We start from the raw sequence: 26,509 nt of genomic DNA, 5'->3' as shown, positions 1-26,509 counted from the left end.
CAAACCCTGGTGTGACTGATAGCACAACCTGAGCTCTTAAAACTCTGCAAATAGTTCATGATAACAGTCTCTTTTTTTCCACAACAGGTTAATTCTCCAAAGGACATGGGTCTAAGAACAAGCCAGGCTGGGAGTTCCTGCTGTGACACAGTGGGTTAAGAATCCAGCTGCAGCGGCTGGGGTCGCTACAGAGGTGGGTTCAATCCCCAGCCCAGTGCAGTGAGTTAAAGGATCTGGTGTTGCTGCACCTGCTGTGGTGCAGCTGCAGCTTGGATGCAACCCCTGGCCTCGGAAACTTCCACATACCATGGATACAGCCATAAAATTTATTTGAAAAAAGAGAGAGTCAAGTCAAGGAAAGGCGCTCTTCTTCTAATCCCTCTGGGTGGGCCTCTTTTCAGAGTTCCCAGTCTCCTCGATCTTCTAGCTTCTGAATAGAATCAGAAAACTGTCAGGAGACCACACAGTACAAACAACACATGGGCCTCCATCTATTCATATTCCTTGAAAGATATGTATAAATATAACTCCTGGAAACCAAATAAATTCATATGCACAAGAGGAGCTTATGAGTTTCAGAAATGCTATGGCAAATCCTCGATGGTCTAAACTAAACCAGAGCATTGTGAGTGCAGGGGGGGTACTATTAATAATTATGCCAGTTGCCGTGAGCTGTGTGTGGATCACAGATGTGGCTGTGGCGTAGGCGGGTGGCTGCAGCTCCACTTCGACCCCTTGCCTGGGAATGTCCCTATGCCGTGGGTGTGGCCCTAAAAAACCAAACAAACAAAATAATAATAACAACAACAATTATGCCGGGATACCAGCCGTGAGCTGGAGTTGTATTTGTATATAAGCAAATTTGCATATAAGCAAATACAAATCTCGGTCCGTATATACAATATGCTGCCACCTGTACCATGTAAAGACAGTACAGATACAGGGTTGGGCCAACAGAGTGCGCTTAAAATGTTTTTTAATTGTCCTTCTCATCTGGAAATCAGCTGGTACACAAAAATCAATGACACAACTGAAACACACTTAGCACACAATTCTGACCAATTTTGAGTTTTCCAAAAAAGTATGCACATCCCAGCCTTGCTAATTTATTCTGCAAATAAATGATCTCATAGTGGCTGAAATACGGTTCGAGGCTATAGTTGGTTATTTTTCCATCTATGCTTTCTCAGTCACTTGAGCCGAGTTCCTATAACAATGCCCTGATTTTCTTCTCCACTGCTGTAAGATAAATTACTGAAGCATCCAAATGTCTTAAATCTGTGATAATTAAGTATAGCTCTAAGTTATTGAGAATGACTTCTTCACGCAGGAAATCTGTGAGCTCTGTGAGACTGCTCTGGCTAATGCAGCTGTTTCCCTTTTTATTCTGAGGTCTACCCATCCTATTAATAAGCAGAATGATACTTCATACCACCTGGAAATCAGAGAGTACCTTTTTGAAGGTCAAAGAACAGAACACGTGCTGGCTCAGCAATTATGGAACCATACCCAGAGGCTAGCTGTGGCTTATCAACCTGTCTATGTTTTTCAGCTTCCTGCCCAGGAAAGAGTAACAGGTCAATTTAGGAGAGGCAGAGTCCATTTCAAGGCAGCATTCTTTTTTTTTTTTTCTTTTTTGTCTTTTTAGGGCTACATCTGCGGCATATGGAGGTTCCCAGGCTAGAGGTCCAATCGGAGCTGTAGCTGCTGGCCTACACCACAGCCATAGCAACACAGGGTCAGAGCCTCGTCTGTGACCTACACCACAGCTCACAGCAATGCCGGATCCTTAACCCACTGAGCGAGGCCAGGGATCGAACCTACATCCTCATGGATGCTAGTCAGATTCATTTCTGCTGAGCCATAACCGGAAATCCCTTTTTTTTTTTTTTTTTTTTTGGGAAGGCAACCTTCTTTGGAGCAAACTTGAGAGTCAAGTCTGCCAACCCTTGATAGAGCTAGAATTGGCACAGTTCTGTCTCCTTGATAACAATTACATAAGGAAGACAGAGCAGGTGATCTTATCCAAGAGTTGCAGTGAGGAACTATGACCCTAGAGGCTACTCAGAAGGACCATCTAGGATAACTGTATTCAGTCTTCTTCTGCCATGCCATGGATGAGATTGCAATGATAACCTCAAGCCAGGTCCCAACCCAGGACTGGAACTGAAACTAGTTCTCCTCCTAGAACCTGGGTATGTCTCTTAAGCGTGAAAGGCTTCAATTTTTACATCAACAAAAAGAGACTCCGCCCTCCCCTTCCCCTCCCCGCCACCTGACCCTCCAGGAAACCTCCTCCTGGCCAGGATATGAAAAACACAAATGCAGATGAATCACTGAATTCATTGCAGGAAATGAGGTCTAGAAACCCAAAGATCCCATTTTCCTTTTGTTTCTAGGAGGTCACGATTTTTTAAATGAATGAACTGCCTTCTATTAAGAATCTAGGAAAGACATGGGGAGCTTAGCTGACTGGAATTCACTCCCTCAAAGTGGGTCGATTCTTTTGAAGTGTGGGTCTGCTGAGGCCTTTAGTTCCCTGAAGTGTTTTTACTAAGTGGGAGTATCTGGAATCTGCAGGCATTAAAATGCCGCCTTCCCAAAGGGCCTAATTTATTCACAGGGTTTACTCACATCACCAGGACAAACGGGCCAACCACACCGCAATCTCATTAGAAGAGCATCACCACCTTACGGACCTTCGCCAGCATGTATCGAAAGATGAGGGGGGAATGAACAAAGCAAATTTTGTTTTAAGCTTTCTAGACCCCGCCGGTAATATTCTCTCTATGACTCAGCCATCTATATGTCATCCATAATTAAGGACAGGAGCTAAAGTTCCCCAAGCATAGCATCAAAGAAAGCCGAGCACTTACCTCTAACAAACACATAAATGGAACTGCTTAAACCGCCTTCATTGGTGCATGTATAATTGCCTGTATTCATGGCCTCTGCTTTCTCCACGATCCACTCTGCGTGTGTATTCTCACTCAGCTGACCCAGGGTCTCAAAAGTCCATTTGACAGATCCTGGATCGGTGCAGAACAGCCTAATCTCATCGCCAGCACTGACGATTAACTCTGATTTTGCTGGATGGATGGATGGTGGAGACAGTTCCTCTGGACTCACAGATGGCTGAGAAGAGCCTGCCAAGAAAGAGGAAAATCGTGTTGAACATGATCTTTTTCTCTGGCGAAATAAAGCATTTCTTCCAATATTGATTTCCATCTTCTGTGTACTCGACAATAAAAATAGGACAAAGCTGTCCAGCTATTTATGGTGCAAGGGTTCTGTGTAAAGTTTCTAAGTTCATCTAGAAAATTAAGTTATTTTCCGCAACCCTCAATTCATCCTGAGGGTCACCCTTGGTATGCAAGCCGAGACTCGCTGGATGCCCCGGCCTTCTCTGGGTTAAACATACAGTGGGGTCAAGTTTCCCCTCTGATGATGGGCCACAGCAATGATACTGACATGCTGACATCCAGCTTAGAAACAACAAAAACAAAATCTCACACTATTAAAAAAAAAAAAACAAAAACACTGTCAGCCTGTCTCTCTTGGCAAAAATGTACATGACCTTGAATAGACATAGCTTGGGTTTTTCATGAAGCTTTGTGAATTCAGTTATTTCTATGCAATTCTCCTTATGTGGTGGTGGTCATTAAAAGGAGTACTATACCTTTCAAACAGTAAGGCGGAAAATGAAAATCTTAATGATCAGACCATAAGATATTTCAGGCATAGGTTGGCTGAAGTCTGATCAACCTCATGCCGTAAGAGGTTTCCTGCACAGGAAACTAGTTTAAAGAAACAGACTGTAATGACACTGTAAACCAACTATACTTCAATGGAACTTTAAAAAATAATAGTAAATAAAAAGAAGAAAAAGAAGATACAAACTGTAGACTCTGAATATGAAACTTGAACCTTAGAAAATTCATAGTGGCCAACTCAGCCATTCATTTGTGCATGCATGCATCCGTTGCATGAAGGCAAGAATCTGTTCGTTACTTGTGATCTGCAAAAGCATCTCAGGAGGTGCTGGGGGAAAAAAAAAATCCACAGGTGGGACCCAGGGTCCTTACACACCAGAGCTTAAAGTACACAGTGTTCAAAGTCAGAATAACGAAACATAGATACAGCTTTGGGCTAAAGAAAAAGAAAGGGGCTGGACTTTCACACCATCAGAAGAGGCCAAAGAGAAGACAGCTCTGTACCATAGATTAGATGCCACAGAAACACTCACGCACAGTGAGATACTAGAGACCAACCGGATTCAACAAAGACCAGCGAAAAGCTCTGGTCCTCAGGTAGGCAAAAGCCATAGAACCCACAGTAAGGATTTGAGACCAAAGAGGCAAAGACTGTCGAGAAGAGCACGGTAATGGTTACAGTGCCACGAAAAACACAAAAGGTCGACTCGGACCCGGGCTAGGTGAGGTGGGTTGGAGCAGCAGGATAACTGAGCTCCCTAGGGAGCTTGCAAACACTGCTGCAGGATCATGGAGGGAACGGTTCATGTGCCTGGGATTTGTGCGCCATCTACAATACAAGGTCAGAGACAAGACTTAACATGGCTTCTGAAAGAGGAGGAAAAAGCCATCGAAGCCAGGTGGAGGAAGGAGCGGGGGTTGGGGGGAGGCAGAGGCAGCAAGAGTCAGCCACAGTGGAAGCCTCTCCCCAAGTTCAAGATGGCAGCAGAGATGGACACATGGTCAGAAAGGGACAGGGATGGGAGAGCAAGGGACCTGCTCCCTGGTGCTATCTGGGCAGTAAATGGACTTCTCACCTGACGACCCAAAATTCAGATGGTGGAGGAAGAGCCATACCTGTGAGGTTCAAAGACAGAATCAAATAATCCAAGGAAAGAGTTTGTGGAAAAAAGAGGGACACCGTGTGTACCATTCTTGGAGAGCTCTTCCCGCTAAGAGGGGGTAGGCAGAGTCAAGAGAGATTAAAAAAAAAAAAAAAAAATGAGACCACCACCAAGGAAGGGGAGAGGCTAGAGGGGCAAAGAAGGCCACACCTCAGAAGGTTTCAAAGAGAAGGTGGGTGGATTCTAGGGCAGATGCTGGGAAGATCAAAAGGAACGAACCCAGGTCCCCAGATGTGGTTAGAAAGACACCGCAGGAAATCCAGTGTCAGTGGAGTGGGCAGTTCTGTTGGCTTCAAAGTTAAAGGCTGCAAATGTAGCCCTCTCCTTGGAGAGCTGTGGCAAGAGAAAGCACAGAAATAAATCTGTAGTCAAATAAGGTTTAAAATTAAAAAAAAAAAAAAAAAGGAAGCCTTTGACATGAGAAGATAGAGGAAACAGAATCCATGGAGAGGGACAGAGCAAGGGTTCTCTAAAGAAGTGATGAAGTTGCCCCTGAGGGTGTGTATCAGTCTCAATTCCAGTCTGTTATCCAGACAAATATTTGGGCATCTTCCAACCATGGTCAGGGACTCTGGTTCCATGATGTCACACAAAGTACAAAGTACATGATGTCCCAGGTCAGAAGACGCTCAGCAGCCTTGATTCACACAAGATACAAGAGGTCAACTATAATCATCAAATGTTACTAAGTACCAACAACAGAACTGCTACAGACTGTGTGTGCCCACGTGGCTCAGCGTCTAAAGAGAGGAGCCAGAATATTATTGCAAGGAAGTGGTAGCAAATATTTTTAAAGTCATACAGAGCATTAAATAATGAAAATGGGTACAGCAGTAAACAGAGACACTGTTCTTTCAATTATTTGTCCTCTTTTAAAAAGGAGTCCTTTCAAGTCAACGTGAGCGATGTCGACGGTAAATTCAATCTAAAAGTTCTTGAAGAATTTAGATTGCAATACATTTCAATTGATTCAATTTTCGCATGAGGGGTTATGTATGTATTACAATCTGGTGGAAAAATATGGCTGATTTCTGGAGATCTGTCACCTCAATGATGACAGAAATACCCTCATTTCACAATGTTCTTATGGGAACCACATGTGATAAATATATGCAAGGACTGGACAATTTGTAATAAATGTTTGTTATTATAGTGAAGCAATGCGGTAAGAGCTTGGCTCTTAAGACTGTCTAGCGGAGTTTCCGTCATGGAGCAGCAGAAACAATCCGTCTAGGAGCCATGAGGTTGCAGGTTCGATCCCTAGCTTCACTCAGTGGGTTAAGGATCCAGCGTTGCCCTGAGCTATGGTGTAGGTGGCAGACAGCAGCTCGAATCTGGTATGGCTGTGGTGTAGGCTGGCAGCTGTAGCTCCAATTCGACCCCTAGCCTGGGAACCTCCACATGCCACAGGTGTGTCCCTAAAAACAACAAAAGACAAAAAAAGAAAGAAGAAAAAAAGAAAAAAAAAAAAAAAAAAAAGAAAAAGACTGTTTAGCTCTGCACCCGGGCTCTGCCACTGAGTGCGTAATCCTTGGAAGTAACTAATCACCTCTGCCTCAGTTTCCTCCTCTGGAAAGTAGGCACCAACTTCATAAAGCTATTATGTAAAGCACTCGGAACAGGGTGCAGGCACATAGAAAACACATAGTAAACACCAGACACAATTATTCTAAAAACAGAATCTCTTATCTTCCCTCCAAGCAGTCCTGCTTACTCACTTCCTATGGATGTGAAGAGTTCCATCATTTCCCAAAGAGATTTCTGCCCAACTTCTCCCTCCTTGGCAGCAAATCATAGCAACCTTTCCCCAGAGCCTCTGCCACACATCCTTGTCCGCCTTCCCACTCCTGCTGCCCTACCCGCAGACTAGCCACTCGACGTCACAGACACAACATCCTTTCCTGAAAGATGTCTCCAGCTTCTGCTCACCCCACCCCCAAATCATCCTCCCTCATAACCCCAAGATCCACCAGCCTAAAACACCACCTTTTCAACAACCCTACTCCCAGCCTCAAAAACCCACACAGAGGCAGAGGCAGCTAACACCGATTATCATGTACTGCTTACAAAATACTTCCCTGGGATGAATTCCTAGCTGTTTCCTCTGGACTCAACTGGCATCTCCAATCAAACAGACTCTGAAGTTAAGGATCCTGCAAACACGCTTCATTGCTCGCCATGCCCATCTCTCTGCTTGCTGTTCCCTAAACACTCCAGATCATGATCACCTGTCCCCACTAAACCCTCCAACATGTCCAGCCCCTTCACCCACTACTGATGCACTACAGTGGTTTCCATCCAGACCTTAGTTCCTCTACCTAATTCAAGGTCTTGGGGCCCTCATTCTAAGCATCCTAAATGGTACTTCTCCCCCTGGCATACTCATAAAAAGATTCCCTTCAACTCCTGAACATATAAAAGATTGGAGGAAGGACAGGTTCCAAAACACCCAGCCCCCATAACAGATGTCAAGAGTCTCCTGACCTATCCCTAAAAGAGAGTAAGTGTCTATTCTGCTGCTCCACTAGGAAAAGGGAGCAGCTGAATGCATCCATGAAAATGACTATGGAATACCACCCAAAACTGAGCCTCCAAATTTGAGCTCATTACTTTAGGCTTTACTTCTAGAGTCTTAAAAAATAAATGTTTAAAATAATCACTACCAGAAGCATTCAGGACTTTATTTTCAAAATAAATTATTTACAAGTTCAGCCCTCAAACTCACACTATAAAATGAACATAGAGCTTATATTAGAGTGGGACTGAGGATATTATTTATTCTCTTTTCTCCAAATACACACATACACACCTTTATTGTATTTAAAAATCAATATCAGTAAGTTATTCCAACTGAGCTTTGAAACTGCTCTGGAATTATACATTTTGAAATGTCTGGTATATTGCAAGTTCTCAACAAACGTTGGCTGAACTGGGTTTTATCTACACCAGAACTCTTTGCATTATAAATGACACTTCCCTAATTATGTCTGGCTCACAAAAATATTAAGAGTTGCTTTCAATTTTCTGAACACGTGGTAATTAATGAGCCCCCCAGGAGTTCCTGCTGTGGCAGTGGGTTAATCCAACTGCAACAGCTCAGGTCACTGTGGAGGTATGCGTTCAATCCCTGACCCTGCACCGTGGGTTAAAGGATCTGGCATTGCAACTTATGCTGCAGTTGCAGCTCAGATTCAATCCCTGGCCCAGGAACCTCCATATGCAGCAGGTGCAGCCATTAAAAAAAAAGAGAAATCTTAACAATTCAGGGTAAATACCAACATGTCCTCTATAGACTTCTTTGATTAGTTCAAAATTCAACCAAACCCAAAAGAATTGAATGCAAGGATGCAGACAGATACATGTACACCAGTGTTCGTAGCTGCATTACTCACAACAGCCAAAAGGTAAAAAAAAAAAAATAAATAAATAATTAAATAAAAAAAAAACAGCCAAAAGGTGGAAATAACTCAATCTGTCCATCAGCAGATCAATGGATAAACACAACGTGGTGTGTGTGTGTGTGTGTGTGTGTGTGTGTATATATATATATATATATATATATATATATACAACAGAATATTATTCACCCATAAAAAGGAATGGAATTCTGATATGTGCCACAACATGGATGAACTTTGAAAACATCATGCTAAGTGAAATAAGATAGACACGAAAGGATAAATATTGCACGATTCCACTTATATGAGGTACCAAGAATAGGCAATTTCATAGAAAGTAGAACAGAGGTTACCAAGGGCTAGGGAGAGGGAGGAATGAAGAGTTATTGTTATTGTTTAAAGGGTACAGTTTCTGTTTAGAATGATTTTAAAAAAAGAAGAAAAAAAAAGGTCCATGGAGTTCCTGTTGTGTTGCAGCAGAAATGAATCTGACTAGTATCCATGAGGATGCGGATCTGAGCACTGGCCTCAGTCACTAGGTTAAGGATCCGGCATTGCCGTGAGCAGTGGTTTAGGTTGCAGACACGGCTCGGATCTGACGTTGCTGTGGCTGTGGTGTAGGCCGGCAGCTGTAGCTCCGATTCGACCCCTAGCCTGGGAACCTCCATATGCCACAAGTGTGGCCCTAAAAAGAAAAAAAAAATAAAGAAAGAAAGAAAGAAAAAGTCCTGGAAATGGACATGGGGACGGTTGCACAACATTGTGAATGTACTTCAATGACATTGAGTTAAATATTTCAGAATAGTACACCTTGTCTTATGTATAGTTTACCACAATTTTAATACATTTTTTAAAAAATCAGTAATTCTTCAAGGCCCAGGTGAAGCCTCAAACTTTCTCAGCTACCTTGACTCTTTCTTATCTGACCACTCTGACCTCTATGAGGCTCCCAAGTTTACCTTAAAATCACATCATTAAAAATCAATCAGTTATTGGAGTTTCCGTCGTGGTTTAGTAGGTAACAAATCAGACTAGGAACCATGAGGTTTCGGGTTCGATCCCTGGCCTCACTCCGTGGGTTAAGGATCCAGCATTGCCATGAGCTGTGGTTTAGGTCACACATGAGGCTCAGATCTGGCGTTGCTGTGGCTCTGGTGTAGGCTGGCAGCTACGGCTCCGATTAGATCCCTAGTCTGGGAACCTCCATATGCCACGGGTGCAGCCCTAAAAAGACCAAAAAAAAAAAAAAAAAAAAAAAATCAAGCAATTATTATCTTTATTTGTTCCATACAGCTATGCTTGGGGGCCCAAACAGGGTCTTTCTCCTCATCTCTCTCCTACCTTATACACAAAGCAGGCCTTCACAGCAGAAGCTCTTTGAACCCTCTAGGCTAAATCACCTACAAGTTTTAAACCGCACTGACCATTGCACAAGAGACATGACTACTCAAGGGTACAGTTCTTTCCCTGTACTTCTTTGCTTTTCTCCTCACGCCACCTGAGTCCTCTGGATTTATTCTCAAGCCTGTTTATGGAAGTTGGACCTGACACTGTTCTGCACATAAAAACGAAGTACTTGTTCTGAAAAATCGATGAAATCTGAGTATGCGTTGGGGGGAGCTGTTGATTCTCTGACAATTAGACAACACTCTTTAAGGGTGGCTCAACTGACAAAAAGATTATAGGTATTTCAAGGTAAGTGTGCGTGAGATATTTGAAGATTGGAGGAGGATTCTGCTTTCTGTCTCACTAGGCTGAGCACTACGTTGAAGGAAACCAAAATTAGAAATTGCAGACCTTGCACAGTGGGTGTGGTGTATCAGCAAGAGAGCTGCCAGAAGACTCCCATCAGTCAACCCAAACTCAAAGATAGGGCTCTGCTTCTCCACCAAAAAGGACAAAGCTATCCATTTTTCCTTCCATCAGCAAAAATGAAGCACTCAAGGTAGATCTGCATTTTCTGTGCTCTGTGGATGAAAAGACTACTTCTTCAGAGGCCAGACTGGGCTTCCATGGTAGAAGGTGCTTAATGACCTGTCTAAGGGGCGGGGGCGCTGCCTGCTTGAACAGGGGTGCCCCCCACTCACCTTGAGTGATGATCAGACGGTTGTCAACCATCACTGTTACTTCAACCTCAAGTCTCCACCATCCGCCTCAGGCTTTATACCCCTTCACAAATGTCTAAAGCTACAAATTTATCACTGGGGTTCAAAGTAAGGAAGTTATTTCAAAATCCTCTCCTCTGTGTACACAAATATAAGGAACCAGGCAAAATAATGGAGGGGAAGAAAACCCACGCAGGGAAACCTACTCTAGTTTTGGGGAAGTAGAGCTGTGACAAAGGCAAAACTCACAGCTCCATTGGTGTTCACTGACCCTTTGGCTCACATACTGTTCAACCACAATTCGTAATAAAAAAAAAAAGCTAATGATTTGTAGAGCCTACTGTTTCTGACATACTTTTATATCCCCACAGGGATACACTGGATAAAAACCAAGATGGAAGGATCCCAGTAATTGCCCACAACACCCCTGAGGCCTTAAAAACAAGTAGAATATCCTGGAAATAGAATCAAGTTGGGGGAGGGGGGTATGAGCTCAGTGAAAAACCACACGAGTCCTAAAAAATGCTACTGGCCAGCGGGAGGAGACTACGAACCGACTGTGGATCAGGACACAAACTGAAGGAAGCCACACCACGCAGGGTCCCGGCGAGGCCCCCATCCCACTGAAGTGAGATCACGCCACCAGAGCCATGAAGAAGTCTCTTGTGTCCACATGCATCTATTACATGGTTATTACCATGGCAGTGAACTGGATACTGATGGGGAAACTCAGCTTTGTGTAGGAGACAAATCCAATGCAAATAAAATTAACATTCTGAAAGGTGATAAACAAATTAAAAAAGGGGGGGGGGAGCTCCCATTGTGGCTCAGCAGGTTACAAACCTGACTAGTATCCCTAAGGTTCAATCCCTGGCCTTACTCAGTAGGTTAAGGATCCAGCAGCTAAGATCTGGTGTTGCTGTGGCTGTGGTGTAGGCCAGCTATAGCTCTGATTCAACCCCTAAGCCTGGGAACTTCCACATGCTGTGGGTGTGGCCCTAAAAAAAACAAAACAAAACAAAACAAAAAGCAGAATAGGAGTTCCCGTTGTGGTGCAGTGGTTAACGAATCCAGCTAGGAACCATGAGGTTGAGGGTTCGATCCCTGGCCTTGCTCAGTGGGTTAACGATCCGGTGTTGCCGTGAGCTGTGGTGTAGGTTGCAGACGCGGCTCAGATCCCGTGTTGCTGTGGCTCTGGCGTAGGCCAGTGGCTACAGCTCCGATTGGACCCCTAGCCTGGGAACCTCCATATGCCGCGGGAAGCAGCCAAAGAAATGGCAAAAAGACAAAAACAAACAAACAAAAAAACCAAAAAAACAAAAAGCAGACATGCAGGACAGGGGAAGATAATCTAGGACATCCTACAGGGCAGTTTTCCTGATTTAGAGTATGCTCACTACCAACCTTCTAAGAAGTTAATTTCACTCAATGATAGATAACTGTAAATATTGTTTTATATTGTATCACCTTGCATAAAATAGAAAAATCAAATACACTTTTCAGGAAGAGGGAAAAAAAGAGCTTTCAGAGAAACTGAACTACTTTGCAACTACAGATTCCCAAATGCACCACCCAAATCCCTACAACCTCCAACCTTTAAAAGCACCTCCAGGGACAAATTTGAGAACAGTCCTAAATGGATCACATCAATTCCAACTCACAAGCCTACTACTTCCAAAGGATTTTCTGGGTAAGAGAAAAAGTTCAGATGTATCTTTAATCTTGTAATATGGAGATTTAAAGTACTCAACTGAGTAGAACTCATTGTTAAAATCTACTCCAGGAGTTCCTGTCAAGGCTCAGCAACAGTGAACCCGACTGGTATCCATGAGGATGTGGGTTCAACACCTGGCCTCGCTCAGCGGGTTAAGGATCTGGTGTTGCCATGAGCTCTGGTGTAGTTCGCAGACCTGGCTCAGATCCCACATTGCTGTGGCTGTGGTGCAGGCCAGTAGCTGTAGCTCTGACTCAACCCCTAGCCTGGGAACTTCCATATGCCGAGGGTGTGGCCCTAAAAAAAACAAACAAAAAAAATAAACTACTATGGTTTGGACATGAGGTAAATAATAAGTAAGTCACACAATCTCCTTATTATCCTTTATGTCTTTCACTGTAAAACTCCTATGTTCGGGGGGGGGGGGACAATTACTTGGTACAGTGTAAATTTGGATTTAAAATTTCTTTTAAATTTAAAAATACAAGAAACTGTAAGTTCCCGTCCGTCGTGGCTCAGTGGTTAATGAATCCGGATTAGGAACCATGAGGTTTCGGGTTCAATCCCTGGCCTTGCTCAGTGGGTTTGCCATGAGCTGTGGTGTAGGTTGCAGACGCAGCTCAGATCCCACGTTGCTGTGGCTCTGGCATAGGCCGGCAGCTGTAGCTCCGATTAGACCCCTAGCCTGGGAACCTCCATATGCTGTGGGTGCAGCCTTAGAAAAAGCAAAGAGACAAAAAAAATAAAAAAAGAAATTTTCTCTCTGCATGCCAAGTCTAGGTACTACATTAGGTCCAGGATATTTAGTTAGTGATGATACAAAATCTGTTTCAATATTCAAGATAGTTTACAGTTTCAAGAAATAACAATACGCCATTGTAAAATGATCTGCCATTTGAAAGCCGATTTAAAATCACAAAATAACAGACTTCCTGTTGCAAAGATGATTAAAAAAAAAAAAAAAGGCAGCTCCTTAAGCATATTTTTCAGTGTTGGTCTAAAGATTATGAACTCATTGACAGAAGGGAGCCGAAGGACAGAGAAGAAAAGCTGGAGTGTTAGTCATTAGTGGCAAAGAGAGAAAGCTCGGGAACAAAGCCAGCACTTCTGAAACCTGTCTTCATGGATGAAATGGTAATTGAACTCCTACCCTTTGGCCTGGGTGGGGCTGGGGACCAAGAATACAGAGCCGGGGTCCGAAGCCCAGTGGGGAGGCTGGACTCAACACAGATAATGACCCTATACTGAAGCAAGCTCAGGTAAAAAGGGCAGGAGAGGTCAGAGAGGCTTCCTAGAGCTCAAATTAAAGGATGTGTGTGATCTGGCCAGGCTGTGGCCAAGGAGAAGGTCTATCAGCTGGGGGACCGCAAGAGCAAATGTTACAGAACTATTGAGGTGCGTGCTTAGAAGTCACAGTACCACTCAGCATTGCGGCAGCATTGGGGTGTGAGGTTAGAGACCCAGCAGGGTCTTTGTCATAAGGAGGTGAGCCTGTCCTGATGGAGAACAACTGGTGTGTGTTTGCAGGGGGACACCCCCTTGGGAGCAGTGAAGCAGAGTACTGAGAGTAGGGGACTAGAAACAAGAACGCTGGGGAGACAGGAGCTGAGGAAAGCATAAGCCAGAGGTGTGGGGGTGGAAGCAGAGATGGGGGAATACGCCTCGGGATGGGCTGGATCTGGGCAGCGAGGAAGCCAGAGGAAGGAGGGAAGACATGACTCCCCTGTTTTGGGCTTAAGTGATGGGAAGGTGGAGTGCCCACAGACTGGAGGAGGGGAAAACCAATTTAGGGGCATCTGAACCAGCAGGTGACTGCTAGAAGGTCCCACACACCGAGGAGGATGTGGGAGAGGTCAGGGCCACTGACATACTGGCCAGCACGCAGGGGTGGTTAAGGGGTGCTAGCCACGGGTGTCCATGAAATCATTCAAAGAGGCAGTGCAGAGTACAAATGATAGAGAGGCCGGGAAGGAAATGACAGGGCTCTAGGTGGCTGGAGTGATGACTCAATCGGTAAAGGAGAAGCAGGACATTCCAGGCTGGACTGGTACAGAGCGACTGCTGAATGGATGCTGGAATCTCAGAGGATTCTAGCAGGTGGAGGAGCAGACGTGGACAAAGAACCAGTCCCCGATGTCTTCAGCACGTGGGACTGGGCACGGATGGGAGGGGGCAGGGGTGGAGAGTCACAGAACTCAGCCTCACTCATTCACAACGCTGGCTGCACACGAGAACCCCCAACCCCCAGCCCTCACTTACACCCGTCCCACCACAGTCTGACAGTATTTGCAGTTGTGAGATGTGGGAGAAGAGGAGCCTTGAGTCAGGGAGAGGAGGGGGGTGGGAAGAGGGAGGCGCAGGGGAGGGAGGGCTCCTGGAATCAGCGAGCACCAGGGGTGGTGGCTAATGGCAGAATGGAAGACACACAAGCTCGCAGAGGGCTCATGTGAAAAGTCAGGGGGATGAGCATCCGCAGAGGCGGCGGCCGGGGAGAACAACAAGGAAGGACAGAATGGGAGGCAGGGATAGAGAGGAAGGGCTAGCAGAGAAGGCTGGACCTCAAGGACTGATGACTATGGCCATGCGATGCATGAGGCAGGGTGGAAACACTAATTTTAAGCCCCTCTTTCTTTGCATCTGCTCTTTTCAGAAAAATATCTGGGGCACAGAGGAGCCGTGACCCATGAGGGATCCCACATTCTCATGCACATCTGAGCAAGAGAGAGTCACCAGGCTCCCCAGTGCTAGAAAGGGATGTCCCAGCGCCAACAGGGGTGCCATTCCCTGGAGAGGCAGGGTCACGCCGCGCCACCCCCCCACCCCCTCACTGGTTCACCTTTCTGACGGCTTTCAGCCAGAGTGGATTCACCTGCGGTTTGGCCCCTTCCTGTCTCTGCTCTTGAGAATGGTTTCCTCCTGGGGGTCCTGGTCAGGCCCTCAACTTTCTGTCTTAACCACATGGACAAACCCAGTGCTAATAAATCACCTGTATGATCACACCTTTCCCGTCGCATTTGCATTTTCTGCTTTTCTGACTGTTATCGGGATCCCTGGACAAATCACCCGGGCTTCATTCTCTGCTGCAAAGCATTTCCCTACTCAGACCCCTCAACGTTGTCCATCTGGGAGCTTCCCTGTACTTGAACCCTCAGCCCCTTCCTTCCATCAGCTCTCCATTCACAAGTATGCCATCTGGTGGCAAGGGAAGACGCCCTCAGGCTGCTTTTGCTGGTTGAAAAGCACGGCCAAGATCGAAGTGATGTTAGATGTTCCGCATGCTTCTAAGGAAACTTACTGAGGGGACTCGGCAGCAAAGATTCAAGCTTCCAACAAATGCCTTTTAAAGATATGTCATCTGTAAATCTTTTCTCAGGTTGGAGGCCATGAGCAAAATTATTAATTGTTCGGTGTCTGCTAAGATACTTAATATGTGTATATTGTAGATAAAATATGTAACTGCATAGTTCTGCTCTGAAGCAGTTAATGGAGGATGTGGAGGGAAAAAAATGTAATTAATGGTGGGGACACAAAGAAATTCTGGATTCTAGATCTTGGGCAATTCCTTTAGGTTCTAGGCCTCTGTTTCCTGTTCTAAAAAACTAAAAAGAGGCCATCAAAAGCCATTAAAAGAAAACCAAAAAAAAAAAAAAAAAAAAAAAAAAAGGCATTAAAAAAAAAAAAGCCATCAAAAGCTCTAGGATTCTAGGATCTGTAATTAAATACTTAGGCCAACATAAAGAAACACCCTTGTAAAGATCCAGTGGCTGGATATAAAAGATATCGTACCTGTGGCAAAAGTGAATAGCAGGTGATATAAATAATATGACTAATCACCTCCTTTGTTCTTAAATGACTCTTTGAACACAGAATAAGAGCCTAAACATGGAATTGGATTCCTAGCTCTTACATCTTATAAAGTGAACAGTAAAACGTGGAGATGCATGTGTCATCCTCTCGACAATGAAAGAAGGATCCTTCACAGCTTACTATTTTGCAGAATTTCTTCTCGATACACAGTCACCCCCAGGAGCAAAGGCTTTCACAGGGTTACTTAATCTATTTCCTAAGAAAAATACAACCTGACGTTTGAGGAAGCAGGACTTCCCCTTCTGATCTCAGACAGAGATACACACAACAACCATGAAGTGTCTCTTTGGGGAGTCAGATAAGGACTAGATTTGACAAGCCCAAGGATTCATCCCTGTGGCAGAAAAAAGGAACGTCCTCATTTCCAGAGGGTTTTTCCCAATTGCCCAGTGCAGCTCCTGTTGTAAATACGCAGATTTCCGTGTTTTGAGTTCTGGCAAGCACTTACTGAAATAAGCAGCAGATACGAAGCAGAAGGACTGAAATCCAATAAACCAGAACAAGACCTCACCATCTGTGAAGTCTGGGGTACGGGTGGGGAGGGGTGGGAGCTCTTGACTTCTTTCAACATGAACTTCCTTGCCTTAAAGAACCACTGAAGAACAAAATGAGAAGAGGAGGGCCACAAGAGCATGGATGATCGGCCACACTAGCCAAAGGCCAGCTTCCCCGCAGACCTACCAAGCACCAAGAGAGAGAGACGTGTGGGCCTCACCTCCCAGCAGGGCCCCCTGGCTGCCCACTCCAGAGGGCGAGAGCCAGACCCTTGAAAGCTTTATCAGAAGGATCTGCTGAGTGTACACTGCCTTCTTGTCGGTGCTGTGGGTGGACACGTGTGATGGAGTGAGGGCTCCTAGAACACACCCATCTAACTGGTCATCCTGCCATGTATTTCCACCAACCCGGATACCGATCATTCCTCAAAATGCCAATTCCCAGGTTTGGGAGGGGGAAATGAGCTTGGGTTGGCAGCAAACAAAAACTTAAATAAAAATATGTGATGTCCCTAACCTCTAGTTCTAATTCTACAGCACCTCATTCTAATGACATCCAATCTAATTCCAATAAGCAAGAGGTTGTCCAGTCAACATTTTTACATTCATGAATGTAAGTATTTGCCCACCGGGGGTTTTTAAAAATTTTTTTGGTAGTAAAACAGACATAATATAAAATCTACCATTTTGGAGGTCCCGTCATGGCTCAGGGGAAACAAATCCAACTAGTATCCATGAGGATGCGGGTCCATCCTTGGCTTCACTCAGTAGGTCAGGGATCTGTTGCCGTGAGCTGTGGTGTAGGTTGCAGAGGTGGCTTGGATTCTGCATTGCTGTGGCTATGGCGCAGGCTGGCAGCTGCAGCTCTGATTCGACCCCTAGCCTGGGAACTTCCATATGCCATGGGTGCAGCCCTAAAAAGAAAAAAAAAAAAAAATCTACCATTTTAAACATTTTTATTATACAATTGAGTGGCAAGAAATACATTCTCAGTGTTGTGCAAAAACCACCCCACGAGCTATCTTCAGAGTTTTCTCATCATCCCAAGGTGAAAGTCTGTACCCCACTCAACTATAACTCATCATCTCTCCTCCCTCCAGCCCCTGGCAACCACCACTCTTACTTTCTGTCACAATAACGTGACTACTCTAGGGACCCTATATAAGCAGAATCATACAACATTTGTCCCTCTGTGTCTCACTTATTTAACTCAGGGCAACATCTCCTAGGTTAATCTCTGTTGTAGTAGCACATGTCAGAATTTCTAAGGCAGAATAATACTCTATCATGTGTCTATACCACATTTTGGGTTTTTTGTTTTGTTTTTTGTCTTTTTTTCCATTTCTTGGGCTGCACCTGAGGCATATGGAGGTTCCCAGGCTAGGGGTCGAATCGGAGCTGTAGCCACCGGCCTACGCCACAGCCACAGCAACGTGGGATCCAAGCCACGTCTGCGACCTACACCACAGCTCAAGGCAATGCTGGATCCTTAACCCACTGAGCAAGGCCAGGGATCAAACCTGAAACCTCATGGTTCCTAGTCAGATTCGTTAACCACTGCACCACGATGGGAACTCCTATACCACAGTTTGATTTATCCATTTATCCTGAAATTTTCCTGGGGCACCTTATGTCTTTTTTTTTTTTTTAGGGCCACAACCATGGCATATGGAGGTTCCCAGGCTAGGGGTCCAATCAGAGCTGTAGCCACTGGCCTACGCCACAGCCACAGCAACGCCAGATCCAAGCCACGTCTGTGACCTACACCACAGCTCAAGGCAATGCTGGATCCTTAACCCACTGAGCAAGGCCAGGGATCAAACCTGCAACCTCATGGTCCTTCATTGGATTCTTTAGCACTGCACCATGAAGGGAACCTCCTGAGCCACTATTTAAACTCTGTCTTCAAATGTGATCTACATTTTCAAAAGCCCTCTCTGATTTTCCTGAAAGATGCCTGGAACAATACTTGGCTTAAATAGATAGTTAAGCTAATTTTCACCATAATGGGTCAATCAATACATTTTACTAGTGATTATACTCTCAATTCTGCTTTTAACAGACTTGTCGGCTAAGGGAAATTGCACCTTCCCCTCCATCCCATACAGGAGAGGACAGAATGCTTTTTCCTTCTATTTCCACTTTCAAAATGTCACTTTATAGCCACAGGGCTGGCTTAAAGTAAAAACACAATTAAAAAAAAAAATCTATCTGAAGCAATTGCCAGAGAAAAGCTTACCAGCATTAGTAACTACCTTGAAAAATTAGCAGAGGCCAAAAGGTTTAGCTGCAGGCTTGCATTAGAAGCTGGGGAAAATTCCCCATTCTCCCCTTTTTTTCACAAACCAGGTAGAAGTATAACCAGGAGTCCCTTTTTAACCTGCCTGTCTCATCTGGCCATAGAAGAGGTTCTGTTTCTTTCTTCCTTGTTTTTTTTGTTTTTGTTTGTTTGTTTTTGTTTTGGTTTTTTTTTTTTTTTTTTTTTTTTTTTTTGATTTTTAGGGCCAAACCAGCAGCATATGGAGGTTCCCAGGCTAGGGATCAAATTGGAGCTGTAGCCATTGCCCTGTGCCACAGCCATAGCAATGTGGGATCTGTGTCTGTGATCTACATACACCATGGCTCATGGCAACACTGGATCCTTAACCCATTGAGCAAAGCCAGGGATCAAACCTGTGTCCTCGTGGATGCTAACCACTGAGCCATGACTCAGAACTCCAAAGAGGTTCCGTTTCTTAGGTGCTAAGAGAGTCAATTTTTAGGAAGGCAGTGGATGCATTTTCTGTCTGAATTGAATTGAAAGGACTGGGATTAGGGCTGAGGACAAAAGGAGTGAGCCAGGCCCCACCCTAGAGTTGGGGGTTGTGGGGAGGGGGGGAAGAAACGACAGGACCACACAGGTAGGGAGGTAAGACCTCAACCCCGGGTGGGGGTTGGGGATCAATGTTCTCATCAAACCTAAGGCTGAGGCTTGGATGGGTTTTTTTGGTGGGGGAGGAAGCAAGTTTGCAACTTATTCTCAAATGGGTCATAAAAACTAACATGTATATACATGGACAGAGTAAATGTGGCAAATTGTTAACAAGTGGGGAGTCTAGGTGAAAGGTATCCTGAGGTTCTCTGTAGTCATCTTGCAATTTTTGTAACTTTACTCAGCAATATGTTAAAGAAAGCTCAGAGACCTGAGATGAGGGTGCTTCTCTGAGCTTGGATGAGCAAGGAAAGCAACAGGAATATAATGCAAAAGTGTGGGTTTGGGAGGTTCCAAAGCGAGCCATGTTGAGACCTGGGGGAAGCAACCTGACCTCTTCAAGCCTTGGCTTGACGTCTATAAATTGGGCATGAGAGACAGCAGAATTCTTAACGTGATCCCTAAATCCTATACCCACCTTGCGTTCAATAAATGGTCGCAAATGAGAAATAGTGTTTATGATGTTTGTTCCCAAACTTACTGCGTTTATTACGTGCACTTAATCTAACAGGGCTTTACGCTAAGTGGACAAGAGCGTGCTGAGTCCCAAATGCAAAACAAACACAGTAATCGATTAACTGGCAAAAAGTCTGCAGATGATCAGTTCCTCTAATCAAAAGCAAGATTCCCACAAGCCACTCCAGATTTGAAAACCTCCATCTTTAAAAAGAATTTGAGCCCTCACTCTCAATATGTGTATTTTTATGAATTACACCGATGTAGGCTACTTGCCAGCCCTTCCACTGATTACCAGCAGGGTTTATTGAGTTTCTGATTGGAGGCAAATGCCCCCAGTTTGAAGCCACTTTTGCCTCTAAGAGGTAAATGCCATACTGCTACTTTCTAGAATAGGAACAAAAAACCCTAGCTTTAGCCAGGTCAAGACAAATTGACCAAAATGAGGCAAAGGTGTGCAGCTGTGTTCTTCTGGCAAATAGATCTGAAAGTGAGTGGGGGAAAGACTGGTGCCCCAATGTCAACTTCTGTGAGCAGAGCAGGCAGATCCTGCTAGAAGCCCTGAGAGAGAGAGAACAGGGGACAACCGTCATTTCCCTGGAAACTTCCCAGGTGCCACCTTTACCCCTCAGGCTGCTGGCTTCTGGCCTGGGTATTACGAACATCTCCAAGGTCAGAGGATTTCTCTCCTTTCCCATATCCCTGGAAGCATAAGACTCAGAAATTCTCTTGGATGTCCCACAGGCCGGATGCCAGATTAGACCCAAATCATGAGATTCTGCTGCCATTGTGCAAGGGATGCATCTTTCCAGCAGTAGGATGAGTTCATGGCAGCAACCGCCCCTGTAAATAAAACCCATCAGGTGATACCGCCATCAAAATTACATAAGTTAACCAGCCCACAAGCCCTAAGGATAAAGATGAGATGGCCTCCCCCCAATTCATTCATCTAAAGATTTTTCTTGAAGAGAAAGACAAATCCCATATGATTCACTTATATGTGGACTCTAACATACGGCACAAATGAACCTATCTGCAGAACAAATACAAACTCATTGACAGGAGTTCCCGCTGTGGCGCAGCAGAAACTAATTCGAATGTAACCATGAGGTTTCGGGTTCAATCCCTGGACTAGCTCAGTGGGTTAAGGACTGAGCATCGCCATGAGCTGTGGTATATAGGCTGCACATGAGGCTCGGATCCCACGTTGCTGTGGCTGTGGCTGTGGTGTAGGCCGGCAGCTATAGCTCCAATTTGACGCCTAGCCTGGGAACCTCCATATGCTGTGGGTGCAGCTGTAAAAATGCAAAAACAAACAAACAAACAAACAAAAAAAAAACCTTATGGACATAGAGAATAGTCTTGTGGTTGCCAAGGGGGAGGGAATGAGATGGACTGGAGTTTGGGTTAGTAGATGCAAACTATTATGTTTTGAGTGGATAAGCAATGAGGTCCTGCTGTATAGCACAGGGAACTATATCCAATCACTTGTTTTTCTGCCTTTTTGTCTTTTTTAGGGTTGCACTCGTGGCACATGGAGGTTCCCAGGCTAGGGGTCGAATCGGAGCTGCAGCCACCAGCCTACACCACAGCCACAGCAACTCAGGATCTGAGCCACGTCTGCAACCTACACCACAGCTCCCGGCAACGCTGGATCCTTAACCCATTGATTGAGGCCAGGGATTGAACATGCGTCCTCATGGATGCTAGTCAGATTCACTAACTGCTGAGCCACAAAGGGAACTCCTACATCCAATAACTTGTAATGGAACATAATAGAGGATAATATAAGAAAGAGTGTGTGTGTATATATATATATATATATGTATAATGAGTATATATATGAGTGTATATATATATATACAAGTATATATATGTATAATGAGTCATTTGCTGTACAGCAGAAATTGACAAAACACTGTAAATTAACTATAATAAAAATTTTTAAATATATATATACAAAATAAACACATAAAGACTTTTCTTGAATGCTTGCTATGTGCTGGGCCCCTGGGCAGCAGCAAACAAGGCAAAATCTCTCCCCCTCTTAGAATTTATATTTAGCTCCACTGGTAAGTATAAACCAATAATTATACAATTATATAATTACAATGTGAAGAGTCTGGAGCAGTACACTGTACAAGGAGTGCTGACCTGCCCTGCCCTGCCCTGTGGGGTTGAAAAAAAGATTGCAAAGGAAACCTACGAGCTGGAGTCTAAAGTGCACAAGGAGACCAGGAGGCGCTGCCCTTGGCAGTGGGGCAGGATGGCTCCTGCAGCCCCAAGGAGCAAGGACACCTTTAAGGACTAAAGAAAGCACTGAGAACAAAGGTACCTTGTGCAAAAAGGAAATCAAGAGGAGCCACTGGAGGCCTTGGACAGGATGTCCCTAGACAGACTTTATTCCAAGAACACTGGGAAGTCTCTGGAAGGTTTGCATCAGAGAGGGACACTACCACATTTACCCCTTTAAAATATCACCCAGATATTTTAGGCCTTCTCATCATCACCCTTCTTCCCCTCATGCATGTTTTCTGAAGGCCCCTTGCAGCCTCTACGGGGCCCTGTCCCTGGACCACCACTGTCTGCTTTCCTGTCTGGACCACCCGAAACTCCTATCTATCCTTTTAGTGCCACAGAAGAACTGAGAATTGCACCCTCGTCTGACATCCAAAAGGCCACACAAGCATTCATCATTTGAAATTTGTAAACTATCACAGCTCAAGGCCATGACAAAGCCCAGTCCTTTTTACACTGGAGATCAGTGGTTCTCAAACTTTAAACCTGTACTGGGATGGCCTGGAGGGCTTGGTCAAGGGGCCCCCTGAGCTCCCCCTGGGGGTGGGAAGGGAGCGTGTGCATTGCTGACAAGCCTCAGGTGATGCTGCTGCTGCAGGTCCAGGCCAGGCCCATCTGTGGAGGACCAGTTAGTCCCTCCCTGCCAAGGCAGGCAGCAACCAGGAGAAACCCATGGCATGAGTGCAGCATTTTTTTTTTTTTTAACCAAAAGCTATATCTTGGAATTCAAAGTAAACCTGCAAAAACAGATTTTCTTGAGTGAGCAAAATCTGCCTGGCTTTTACACCTAGAAATCGGCCTCGCACTGGGTCCCCCTGACAAGCTTTGGCAGCCACTCGGGCACAGATTTTTCGAATCCCCAAGCTTTAGAAGTGGGAAATGTTGCAGGATTCACCAGTCACAGCTACAGGACTCCGGAATAGTGACACTGGGTGGCAAACACAACTTCTGCAGTGCATCAGATCTCAATCTGGTGCATGATCCAAGGGCTCAGAGCCCATGTCCCCAGCCCATGCTGGCCCAGTGATGGCCTCTGGCTCCCATGTACAGTGGGTGAGGGACAGAGAAAACAGCACAGGCCTCTCCTTAGCTGGTATGTAGTCTCGCACACAGTCCTATCAAACGCCAGGCATCTCTTGGTGAGTAGTCAAGATACCATTCACCCATTTTCTAAATTGCTAATCAGATAATTGTTGTACTCGTTAATTCCACAGCCATTCTACATCTGAATAAACAAAATAAAAAATAATTGAGACCCAAAACAATCACACTGGTCTAAAAGCACACTAATGGAAAAAATCTGTTTATTCAAATTTGTTGTGACATCCATCAAAACACTTGGCTGGTCAATTTGCTTAATGAGTGTTGACTTTTCCCTTAATTTTTCTTGGGTGACATTCACTTAGAGCAATACATTAAGCCTGCTACCCGTTTGCAAAGAATTCTTAATGACCAGCCCAGTGTTTGAAATGATCTGACAATGATCTTGAGGAAATGTCTGAAAATGATCTTGCTCTAATCTCCAGAATTTAAAAAAAAAAGTATCCAATACGCCCATTGAGAAAGTTTGACTTCTTCCTCAAATGGCTTTAGAATAATGGCCATCCCTAAATACAGGAGGAAAAAGGGGCCAATTCTAAAATTGTAACCTTTTAGTATATAATTTAAATCAATGGCCAACTGGAGAAAACTCAAGTTGGAAGAAGGAAATTTAGTACTTTTGGAAATCTAAATTAATATTATGTCAAGTCCTGGCAGCATTTTTTTTCAAATGACTATAATTAGAGATATGCAAATTCTTCACTGGGGGAAAAAAAGCTGAAAGAGAAAAATGTACCTAATTAAGTAATGACTTTATCTTTATTAGATGGTATTCAAAGTGTAAATGTGGTTTAATGCTTTTAAAACTATAAAACACCATTATGTCCTTCAGAACTTCAAGGACTATCAAAGCAAATAATGGCAAAAGTTTGTCACTTTTTATACCTTTTCCTCAGAAACAGCTCAGATGTGGGGTTCCTGGTACTCAGATGAGTTCAACCATTGCATTTTGTCATAAACAATAAGCTTAGAATATAGGTAGCCCACAAAGTGGCCAGTACAGACAATAAAACCACGCCAGAAAGACACAAATGAAAAGAGAGTTACACTAACTTTTCTCTCTAGAGCACATTTTCAAGAGCTTATTTTGGAAGAAAATTATTGTGAAAAGCAGCGACCAGTGATGTAATGTGTTAAGACTTTGCTTCTTGGCTCCTGATTTGGTAGGCCCGAAGGTTGCAAAAATCTTATAAAGTCCATACAGATTCTGGCAAGGTGGTGGCAGCAGCATAATTATTGACTCTGCCCAACGCTAAAAACAGACAACTAGAGCAGAACCAAAAACACGGACAGCATCTGAAACATGACCAGGTGCCGAGATGTCCAGCTCAAATAACTGCCTTTAGGGACTCAGCAGAAAGCTCAGAGGGCCTTTGGGAGACACCCACAGAAGTTGGCCGAGGGCTCTGCAGGTTCCAACGTCCCCAGAAATGCAGAGAGGATTGGAGCCATGTACCTCTAATGGGCTGGATGTTGCAGGTGGAGGAGGTCTGATCCCTTTGAACTAACAAAACTAGGTCAAAGCCCTATACCCAGGAGAAACTGCAGAAGGTGAACTGAAGGTGGGCAAAATGGGGCAGAGGAAAGGAAAGGTTCAGATGGGTAGGGGGTGGGAACAGGGAACCCAAAAAAGTAATCTTAGGATGTAGACAAGTGGAGTCCCTACATTTTTACCACTTGATGAAAAAATGTGAGTGGGTACTCCAGAATCGTGAAGCTAGAAAAGCTCTAATGACTCTGCTAAGAGTGTAGGAAAATTCATAGTCAACAACAGAAAAGAACTGCAGTTGAATTCCAAATATTTAAAGAAAAAAATAAAGAATAGAACGCCATCCCTAGTATAGACAATAAAACAATGCCAGAAAGACACAAATGAATACCATAACTTAATATTTCAAAAATGAGCTAAAAGAAATTAAAGAAGCTATAAAGAATGGCCTAAATCAGAAATTTTAAAGCTCAGAGATGAGCTAATTGGAGATATATCGTTATTGAACACTAGAAATTAACACAACATTGTAAATCAACAATGCTTCAGTAAAAATAAATAAAAGACAAACAAAGCTGGTTAGAGAAAGGGAAGATTTGAAAATGGAGCTAAAGAAGGAGTTCCCATCGTGGTGCAGCAGAAACGAATCCAACTAGGAACCATGAGCTTATGGGTTCCATCCCTGGCCTAGCCGGCTCAGTGGGTTAAGGATCCAACATTGCCATGAGCTGTGGTGTAGGTTGCAGATGCGGCTCAGATCCTGTGTTGCTGTGGCTGTAGTGTAGGCCGGTAGCTATAGCTCTGATTGGACTCCTAGCCTGGGAACCTCTAAGAACTTAAAAGTGAAAGGAGGAGTTCCCCTCATGTCTCAGTGGAAACGAATCTAACTAGCATCTGTGAGGATGCAGGCTCAACCCCTGGCCTCGCTCAGTGGATTAAGGATCTGGCATTGCCATGAGCTGTGGTATAGGTTGCAGGCAGAGCTCAGATCCTGCATCACTGTGGCTGTGGTGCGGGCTGGCATCTGTAGCTCTGAATCAACCCCTAGCCTTTGGTGTGGCCCTAAAAAGACAGAAACAAGACAAAACAAAGCAAAAAAGAGAAAGAAGAAGAATCATTTCAGAAATAAAAGGTAAATAAAAAGAACACAGCAGCAAATAAAATGAATAATGCTTTAAAAGTAGAAGATGGAAAGGAGAAAAAAACTTAAATTCAAGCAAATACGAAGACATTAAAAGGTTCTGAGAGAAAAGGATCTCTATAAAAGACAGGCAAAGAAGATCTAACACACACACAATGTTGTTCCAAAAGCCTAGAAGAATAGAACAAACAGCAAAAGCTACACTGCAAGAAAAACTGAAAATTACAGTTGGCCCTCTGTGTCTGCACATCCCACAGCTACAATACTAAGCCAGCTGTACTGTGCCATTTTATATAAGCAACTTGAGCACCCAGGATTCTCGTAGACATGGGGGTCCTGGAACCAATCCATTACAGATACCAGGGGATACTGCTCATCAGGTCCTTCAAACCATCAACCCAGAGCAGCCCACACCACACAACTACTGGACTTCAAAGAATAAAGGATAGGGGAGTTCCCGTCGTGGCGCAGTGGTTAACGAATCCGACTAGGAACCATGAGGTTGCAGGTTCGACCCTGCCCTTGCTCAGTGGGTTAAGGATCTGGCGTTGCCGTGAGCTGTGGTGTAGGTTGCAGACGTGGCTCGGATGCCGGGTTGC

The 26,509-nt window shown here is 44.4% G+C and overlaps 1 protein-coding gene across 1 annotated transcript in view; it reads right to left on the bottom strand.

Annotated features, from left to right (window-relative positions):
- KIT (KIT proto-oncogene receptor tyrosine kinase) overlaps positions 1 to 26,509 on the bottom strand; it is an 89,973-nt gene that overhangs the window by 47,830 nt on the left and 15,634 nt on the right. Inside the window, 1 exon segment of the mRNA NM_001044525.1 lies at positions 2,877 to 3,146. Coding sequence (NP_001037990.1) covers positions 2,877 to 3,146 — 270 coding nt within the window.

The sequence above is a fragment of the Sus scrofa genome, chromosome 8 (assembly GCF_000003025.6).
Source record: "Sus scrofa isolate TJ Tabasco breed Duroc chromosome 8, Sscrofa11.1, whole genome shotgun sequence".
Lineage (NCBI taxonomy): Eukaryota > Metazoa > Chordata > Mammalia > Artiodactyla > Suidae > Sus > Sus scrofa.
This window is presented reverse-complemented; position numbering and strand designations above follow the sequence as displayed.